General features: G+C 47.7%; 1 protein-coding gene across 1 annotated transcript; it reads right to left on the reverse strand.

The window, feature by feature from the left end:
* Positions 1–621: 621 nt before the first annotated feature.
* Positions 622–9,695, reverse strand: trim16 (tripartite motif containing 16). Its single transcript, XM_056430622.1, has 7 exons — positions 9,287–9,695; positions 8,134–8,894; positions 5,120–5,215; positions 3,828–4,061; positions 3,015–3,186; positions 2,232–2,327; positions 622–1,523 (listed from the first exon to the last, which is right to left on the reverse strand). Exons 2-7 carry the CDS (start codon positions 8,701–8,703, stop codon positions 907–909), a joined length of 1,785 nt encoding a protein of 594 aa, XP_056286597.1. The 5' UTR covers positions 8,704–8,894; positions 9,287–9,695; the 3' UTR covers positions 622–906.
* Positions 9,696–10,051: the final 356 nt, after the last annotated feature.

Raw genomic sequence — 10,051 nt, forward strand, 5'->3', positions numbered from 1 at the left:
GTCAGTCAGTCCCGGGTTCCATTGATGAGCCCGACTGCCGACGGGAAAAACTTTGGTGTGGCGGGAGGTCTTTGTCATGATGGACGCAGCCTCCTCCCCGAGGGGAGGGACTCGAACAGGGAGTGTCCAGGGTGGGAGGGGTCAGCGACAATCTTTCTGGCCCGCTTCAGTGACCTGGAAGTGAACAGGACCTGGAGGGAAGGCAGATTGCAGCCGATAACCCTCTCGGCCGAGCGGATGATGCTCTGCAGCTGCGCTTGTCTTTGGCTGTGGCTGCAGGGTGCCAGACGGTGATGGAGGAGCAGATGATGGACTCAACGATGGATGAACTACGTATGTGATTCTGGCATGTCCAGGGCTGTGGTACACCGACGACAACACCTCACAGACTTAGGCTTTGCTCAAGTAGACTTTATTTTATAATTTCAGACTATGACCTTCTGATGCATGCAACACCCCAAATTACCCCACAGGGTATCCACACAGATGTGTGCGTGGCAGATTTCTCGTTCATCCACAAGACAATTTACAAAGAAATCCACAATAACAGAAGTAAAACATTAACTAATCTAATGCTTTGGGAAAGCCTGGAACAAAAAAATAAGACAAAAAACAAAACACTTGTTCTTTTGCAAAGAGTCACATTTTTTATTTGCACACAGAAAATACCGAAAACCCGTGAATTCACAGAGGGATGAAAAGTAACAGAAGTCCCAAAAGGTCCACAGAGGTATAAATACGACTTGAGCCCAAATATAGCCACGGTAAACATCTGCTATTTATCACATTAGTTTTACAAATACATTACATTAAACAGCTTTAATATGGGAAGACTGCCCGTATTTTCTATATCAGTGGGAGACAGACGCATATTGCTGACTTGATGCCGAGAAATCTGACTTCTAATCATTTCCGTGCTGCCATTTTGGAAACAATAGCTCCGTTGGTCGGTGAGGTGGGAGGGGAGGGGCTCTTGAGCCGCAGCGGCTCCCCCGGCGCCACCAAGGCCACGACGTTCTCCTTCTTGGACAACCAGAACGCCGGGTAAATCGGCTCCAGGAAGTCCGCCTTGTACTCGTGGATGAGCGTCATGGCGCCGTCCACGCCGTAGAACGCCAGCAGGCCCCGGGCGTAGTCCACGTAGACCCCGATGCGCGTGAACTTCTCCACGGTGAGCGGCGTCTCCACGTCGCTGTGCCAGGCGGAGAAGGTGCGCCCGTTCCACTGGACGCACCACGAGAAGTTGTTCCCCGTGATGCAGCCGTTGCTCTCGGCGCCCTTGCGGTCGATGCTCTTGTAGGTGAGGCCGATGTGCGTTCCCTCGCCGCCGATGTCCGCCTCGAAGTAGTGGCGCCCCAGGTAGAAGCTCTCCGTCGCCAGGACTTGGCGCCAGTTCTCGAAGCGCTCGGGCGCGTCGGGGTACGGGTGCTGCCACGGCGTGGTGTTGGTCACCTTCCGGCCTTCCTCCGTCAGCCTCAGGAACGTGTGGGCGGTGTCGCCGTCGAAACTCACGTGGGCGACATCTGCGAGAGAGGATTGTGAAAGTCGTTCGTGCGGTCGCGTTGAAAGCGATACGACCTCTGAGGTCACAAAGGTCGTATCGGCCACAATGTGTCACAACGTAGACCGTCAGACTAAAAATACATTTAAGAAAGGAGAGAATACATCAATGTGCATAGACACTCACATTTACTACCGTTAAAGTTTGGGTCACCTAGAAATGTCCTTAATTTTCAAAGCACTGTTTTTTTTCAATGAAGATCAAATTAAATGAATCATAAACACTCTACATAGTTAATGTGTAGATGATTATTCTCTGGTGTGTAATGAAGTCTCCACAGAGGTGTGTAGAGGCCCATCTCCAGTGTTCTGATGGTACATTGTGTTATCGCCTTAGAAGACTAGCGGAGGGGTAGAAAACCCTTCAAACCCTTTTTATGTGAGCGCAGCTGAAAACAGTTATGCTGCTGAGAGAAGCTTTAAAACTGGCCTTCCTTTGAGCCACAAGAAGAACTACATTAATATTTACAATAAAAATAATTATTGATAACCTTGTGAATGTCTCGACTTTATTTTATATTCATTTGCAATTCATTTAATGAATAAAAGTGAGAGTTTTCTTGGAAGACAACGAATTGTCTGGGTGACCCCAAACTTTTTAACGGTAGTGGCAAATCTAAATATATGTTTAAATATAAATATATATATTAAAATATAAACACAGCACTCACACTTGAGGAAGTCTGCGTGTGTCTTGGGGTCCGGCAGCGCCACGTTGTGCTTGGCTGCAACGATCTCGTGAACCGTCGTCTTTATCCCCATTTTGTCTGAAGAGGAGAAAGAAGGGCCGGTTCAGAGTGGGCGTCGGCCTGAAGGCTCACGCCGGGTTTGTCCCGTGAGATTCTGCATTCCTGCACAACACCGCTAGATGTGGCACACGGGCTGGACATTCTGCACTCAGGTGGACAGGTTCAGTCGAGTCGGGCTGCAACCGGGGGGGGGGGGGGGGCGGAGGCCCGCTGGCTATTTACTTTTTATTTCATTGGTTTAGCTTCACAAAAGTAATTAACTTCTAGATAACCTAATAAAACTAATTAGCGTCTAGAAATGCATTTAACTAGGTAACTTAACCCGACTAATTAGATTCTCGAAGACAATTTAACGAGATAGTTTAACTCAACTAACTAGCTTCTAGCTAGTTATTTAACTAGATCACTTGACAAAACTAATGAGCTTTTAGCAATCGAGTTAACTAAATAACTTAACTCAACTAATTAGTTTCTAAATAGCTTAACACAACTGATTAACTTCTCGCTAGTTATTTAACTAGATAACTTAATCCAAATAATTAGCTCCTAGCAAGCGAGTTAACTAGATAGCTTAAAAAACTAATTAGCTTCTAGCTAGTTATTTAACTAGATAACTTAATCCAACTAATTAGCCTCTAGCAAGCGAGTTAACTTAACAAACTAATTCAGTTCCTCATGTCATTCGAGCCAGAGCAGGCTCCTCACCGCTCGTGCACGTCTCTTTGACCTTCTCGATGTACGAGGTCACCAGCATGGCGCACAGCTGCTGCGTGGAGGCCACGATCACCCGGCTGAAGGAGGTGAGGCGATCCGCCAGGCCGATGGAGACGCCGGGCAGAGAGATGTCCGTGGCCTCCTTCTTCCACTCAGAGTACTCCTGGAGGACGAGCACAAACACACACACACACACACACACACACACACACACACACACACACACACACACACACACACACACACACACACACACACACACACACACACACACACACACACACACACACACACACACACACACACACACACACACACACACACACAATTACTTATACTTGAATTGTTGTTAGAATTCATATTTCATTTATCTACATTTATTTATAACTCAATTTATCTATGTATCTATATATATATTTATATATATATATATTTATTTAACTATATATCTATATTTATATCTATATATACTGTACATCTATATCTCTATGTATCTATAGATCTATGTATCTATATATATATATATAGAGAGAGAGATACATATGTGCATATATATATATATATATATACACATATGTATCTATATAGCTCTCTATATATCTCTATCTCTTGGTATAATTCCTCAGGTGGTATATGTTGTGGCCCTTCTCATCAGGATACATCTCAACATGAGTGAGACCCCGAGGCCTCTGGGCCTCTGGGCTTCGGGGCTTCGGGGCCTCTGGGCCTCTGGGCCTCTGGGCCTCTGGGCCTCGGGGCCTCTGGGCTTCGGGGCCTCTGGGCTTCGGGGCCTCTGGGTCTCACCTGTAGGAAGTCCACGTCGTTCTCGTTCTTGCTGATCTTCTCCATCTGGCCCTGAGTCTTCTTCAGCTCGGAGCACCTCTGCTCCAGGTGCACCCGGATGCCCTCGGCCTGCCTCAGCGCCTGCTTCTCCTCCGCCTCCAGGATCTCCGTCACCTCGCGCTTCGCCCGCTCCAGCACCACCTGCAGCTCCTCGAACTGGCTCTCGATCACCGTCCGCACCTCCGTCACCGAGTGCTGAGGCGGGGAAGAGTTCACGTCGACATTCTTCACATTCCAGGAGAGGAGGCGACGCGTGTGTGAAGCGGCCGGCAGGTAAACTGGTGGGGGAGGCCCCCCCCCGGTCGCCATGGCAACGTTACATAACCACAGGAACACAATCCCACGCCTCAAGGAAACCAACCCACGCCTCTACAGCTGGAGGCTTCTCAGCAACCCAGAACAGCTGCTGCCGCCCGGCATCTCGTTAAAGGGACAGGTCGGGAAAACGTATGAGATCAAACATTCTGGTCACGTGGAGGACTACACCTGCGAAGGTGTGCCCCGTAGGAATGGAATAGCGGGAGAACGAGACATTCCCACTCGGACCGTCGTGGCCGGTCGTGTGTGAGGTCACGGAGGTCAGGAACGACCAAAAGTGGTGACGGCGTGCAGAGAACCGGAGTAAATACGTATCATTTAACAACCACTTAGCTGGCTAGCTGGCTCATTCCAGAGCTGGACGGTTCGCAGGCCAATCAGAGCAGGATGAGCTTTTATTTTGAAGATTCTTAAAGAGACAGGCACCGAAAAAACGGAGCGTTTTCCCAGGGTGAGTGTCGCAAGCCGCTTCCTGCGTTTACCTCGAAGTTCATCAAGAACGACTAAAAGTGGTTTTAAGTACCATTTAACTAATACTTAGCTGGCTGGCTGGCTCATTCCAGAGCTGGACGGTTCGCAAGCCCATCGGAGCAGGATGGGCTTTTATTTTGGAGGGTCTTAAAGAGACAGGCGTTGAAAAAACGGAGCGTTTTCCGAGGGTGAGTGTAGCAAGCAGCTTCCTGAGTTTACCTCGAACCTTGTCAAGAACGACTATAAGCGGTGAAGTTAATACGTATCATTTAACTAATACTTAGCTGGCTCATTCCAGAGCTGGATGGTTCGCAAGCCAATCAGAGCAGAATGGGCTTTTATTTTGGAGAGTCTTAAAGAGACAGGCGCCGAAAAAACGGAGTGTTTTCCGACTCAGTGTATTGGGACAGACAGGGAAGAACAACATGTTTTTGGTGAACGTTACAAGGTGTTGCCGCGGTTACCTCGATGGACACCGTGTTGAGCTGCAGCTTGTTGATGGCGTTCTCGCCGGCCTTCACCGTCTTCACCATCTCGCCGTGCTTCTCCCTCAGCTCCTTCTGCGAACACGAGGACAGAGAGAACGAGACTTCAGCTCAGAAACCACCGGCCGGCCGTCACGCTGCAAATATGCAGACGTGAATGAAGCTGGTGGCTCCATGTAAACACAGGAGGGCGGTTTCTACAGGAAAAACTGGGTTTCACCACAGTTTCCCCTCCCTCTCTCTCCGCGGAGGGGGAGATAACGAGACACTGATCACACTTCCTGTTCCACGTGTCTATGAGAAGCGTGGCCTTGTTTTGCAGAGCTCTGAATTCCTCGGCAGGTTGAGGCGACTCCCCGCTCCAGGAGAACTCATTCCGCGGTAACTTCTGGCCCCCGAGGGGAAATCTCTGTGTCTGAGACTCGTCTCCACCTCCGTGAGCAGAGACGCTCTTTCATTTAAAGAGGAACGTCCTTTTGGGATTTCCTCTCCCCGGCAACAACTCGCAGAAATATTTAACAGACCCGAACTTCACGAGCTTTATTCATGATAGCTACGTTAATGAGACACAAAGATCGGAAGCTATGTTCATGAATACGCAGCTAAAGTTTCTCCAAACGTTTCATCTTCTCGTTAAAATGTCAAATATGAGATCAAACATTCTGGCTGCATATTTTGTTGTTGTTATATCTGCATAGTCAGATGTGTGTTTCTGAGGCGTTGACGGGTTCACGTCCATCAGCTCGAGCTCGGAGGATTTGAGTTTCACTCGAGGCCGAAAAACTAAAATATTAAACATGTTATGTTTTTTTAAGTCTGAATTTGAATCATCCGGATGGAGAAAATATTTTGTTCACACCAAAAGAAAGAGGTAAAAAACAACATTTTTAACCAGTTTCGGAAGTTTTGACTCTCCTTAAGCCCCGCCCCCAACCACAGAGCCACAGAGCCCACACGGCCACTAACCGCACGGAAGAAATGTGTAATCTTTGTAAAAAAAACTACAGCTAACTCCACGTACAACCAGTTAGTGAGGTGAGAGTCTTCTAGAAACTCCTCAATCAGTCCACTACAATTCGTCTTCTTTTTTCTTTCTTCCAGTTTTGACTCTCCTTAAGCCCCGCCCCCAAACCCCGCCCCCAAGCCCCAGAACGATGGAGCCCACACTGCCACTAACCGCATTGAAGAAATATGTATGTAGTCTAAACCCACGTACAACATGTTACTGAGGTAAGAGTCTTCTAGAAACTCTTACCTCATTGGTCACCTCCTCAGTCCACATCGGTCCACTACGATTTTTGGCAGATTTCCCAGAAACTTAGGATCTCATCTCTCGTAAACAAAGCATTTGAAGCGTTGCCTTCACAGATCTGTGTATGACTTCTATCAAAGGTTCTGAGGAACAGGAAGTGATGTCACTCCATTGTCTCCATGCGTCTCCAACCTGGAAATGAATCTCTTCGAAAGGGAAGTGACTGCGACTGCATTTCCACTTTGGTAGAATCTGTATCACATCATATTATACCCCCCCCCCCCCCCCCCCCCTGGTCATAACCTCTCAGATGCCAGAACCAGAGGCCGTGGTGGTATGTGTCGCCCTCCCGCCTGATGTTCGCTCTAATGAAGGAAACATCAGGGGGAGGAATCTGGACCGGAGGGTCAACGGGCCGTCGCGAGGAGACGCGACTGACACCTCGACCCGGGAGCCCGAGTCCAGGATCCAGTTCCAGAGAAATGATCTCGTTAATCACGGCGAGCCAACGGCAGGATGACCCGTGACTGAAGGTCACACATAACTCTGTCATCTCCTCGAGATTTAAGGAGTATGTCTTCCCTCTGATGTGGACGAGCTGTTTGTTCCTCTGGGCCGTCGGCGTCTGCCTGATCTCTAATTATCTTCGCCGCACATTAAAAATGTAAAAGAAATCAATAACAAGTGAAAGTAACCGGATGACGGCACCACGCCGGAGACTTGTTGTGTAATATGAGAATGTTGTTGAGCCGGTGAAAACAAAGATCATCATAGTGTCACTCTGTCAGAGGACACACGGACGCCAACATCACTCACGGTCCAAAATAATGTCAACAATCACTCAGGATCCAACATAATATCAATAATTAATAAGTATCTTAAAAATTATGTCAACAATCACTTAGTATCCAAAATAATATCAATAATCACTCAGGATCCACAATCATGTCATTAATTAATAAGTATCTTAAAGATAATGTCAACAATCACTTAGTATCCAAAATAATGTTAATAATAAAGTATCTCACAATAATGATACATTTTAACATTATTTTAAGATGATAAACTCATTATTGTTAAATTTTTGTTATATATTACCCTTTTTATGACTTACAGGATCAATGGAGAGAAGAAATATTTGATTATTTTTTCTGTTTCTTCTCAGTTGAAGGACACAAATCTTGTAATTGATCCATAAACTAATCAAAAGATTTGTCCCCAAATAATGTAAATAATCAATGACTATCTTAAGATAATGTCAATAATCACTAAGTATCTTAAATGAATGATACATTTTAACATTATTTTAAGATAATAAACTCATTATTGTTACATAATAAATTGTTTATGACTTACAGGATCAATGGAGAGAAGAACTGTTTGATTATTCTTTCTGTTTTCTCTCAGTTGAATCTTGTTATTGATCCATGAACTAATCAGAAGATTTGTATAAAAATAACGTCAATAATTACTTAGAGGCCACAATAATGTCAATAATCACTTAGTATCTCAAAATAATGATACATTTTAACATTATTTTAAGATAATAAACTCATTATTGTTTCATTATTGTTATTTTTATGACTTACAGGATCAATAGAGAGAACTATTTGATTATTCCTCCGTTGAAGGACACGCATCTCGTTATTGATCCCTGAACTAATCAGACGTCTCCCTGTGGCATCAGCTCTCTTTCCTCCGTGTCACGGTGTTAAAGGGACAGCGCTCGGGGGCCACTCGCCTCTATGCGGCCGCGGGCCTCCGCCACCGGCACCGTGTTGTGGCCCCGGTGCTCCTCCGCCACGCAGTCCTGGCACACGCAGCGGCCGTCGGCGCAGCAGTACAGCTCCAGGGGCCACCTGTGGCTCTCGCAGGTGCGCCGCTCGATGTCCCTCAGCGGCTCCACCAGCCGGTGGTTCTGGAACTTGGCGTTCTCCAGGTGGGGCCGCAGGTGGGCCTCGCAGTACGACACCAGGCAGGTAAGGCAGGACTTCAGGGCCCGGCAGGGGCTCTCGATGCACGAGTCGCACACCACGTCGTCGGGGCCCAGCGGCGCCTCCTTCACCTCCTCCTTCACCTCCCCCCCTCCGTTTTCCAGTCCTCCGTCCTCCTCAGGCTCCTTCAGGTCTTCCTGGATGCGGGTCTCCTCCGCCCCCTGAGGCTCCTGGTCCTCTTTGATCCCGACCCCAGTCCCGTTCTGCTTGGGGCCGCCGGCCGGTCCGGGTCCCTCACCTTTGACCCCACAAACAGAGCTGGTCCCGCTGGGCTCACCTGAGCCGGGAGCCGCTCCACCTGCCGCTGTATCTGCCATGTCTCCGGTATCGCTCTCCGTCTCTTCACCTCCTCTCTCGTTCTCTCTCTCTCTCTCCGTCTCTTCACCTCCTCTCTCTCTCTCTCTCCTTCTCTTCACCTCCTCTCTCTCTCTCTGAGGGAGAACAACTGGCTGGGCCACTTCACTCAGCCGGTAGTTCCTGGATCTCTGTGAAGAGGCTGAAGCCACACCTAGAGGATGTGAAGCGGGCCCATAGCGTCAGTAAGAAAAGAACTCCACCCCCTTCTGACACACACACACACACACACACACACACACACACACACACACACACACACACACACACACACACACACACACACACACACACACACACACACACACACACACACACACACACACACACACACACACACACACACACACACACACACACACACACACACACACACACACACACACACACACACACACACACACACACATAGTGACACACACGCGCTCCACCGCTGCCCTCCCCTTCCCCGGAGCGAGGAGCAGCAGAGCGGTGTCGAGTTGCACATGCCCCATCATGCATTGTGTGTCACAATGAACTGTAACTGGTGATTGATTGTGGTCTCACCTGTTGCTGTTGCTATTGTTGTTGTTGTTGTTGTTGTTGACGTCACGGCTGCAGCTTCTCTTCCCTCTCTGACGTCAACGTGAGCTCCAAAGTTCAAGAGAGGAACTCGGAGCCGAATGCAAACATTGAGTGAATCATGGAGATAGCAACAGAAACCAGCCGGTGACACATGGTCAGCATGTGGGTGGTCATGTGATTAATCACAGGCCTGCTCGGCCAATCAGAGACTCAGGGCTGACCTCGTTAAATGAGTGGTGAGCGGTGGAGGGAACACACAGAAGCTCGGTTAAATAGAGGAAGCAGACACATGCTGTGAGGGACAGTCAGGAAAGGATAAATAACTAAATAAATAAATAAATAGATAAATAAATAAATAAATAACGACCTTATCTGGATCAAACTGGTTGCTTATCAAAGACAGATGTCATGTTGGCGCTTAAGTCTGAATAATGAACTTTGATTGTCTGTAATGAGGAGATAAAGTTCTGCTGCCCCCAAGTGGAATTATATATATTTATAAATATACTAATATATATATATTGGATTGGATTCAATCTATTGTCATTGCACAGAGTACAGGTACACGTGCAACGAAATGTGTTCTCTGCATTTTACCCATCCTTAGTTATTAAGGAGCAGTGGGCTGCAGAGATGCGCCCGGGAAGCAACTGGGGGTTCAGTGCCTTGCTCAAGGACACTTCCACTTGCAACTAATGGGGAGAGCGGGGATCGAACCGACGACCTTGGGGTTGCAGGACGACCCCC

The sequence above is a fragment of the Pseudoliparis swirei genome, chromosome 13 (assembly GCF_029220125.1).
Source record: "Pseudoliparis swirei isolate HS2019 ecotype Mariana Trench chromosome 13, NWPU_hadal_v1, whole genome shotgun sequence".
Taxonomy (NCBI): Eukaryota; Metazoa; Chordata; class Actinopteri; order Perciformes; family Liparidae; genus Pseudoliparis; species Pseudoliparis swirei.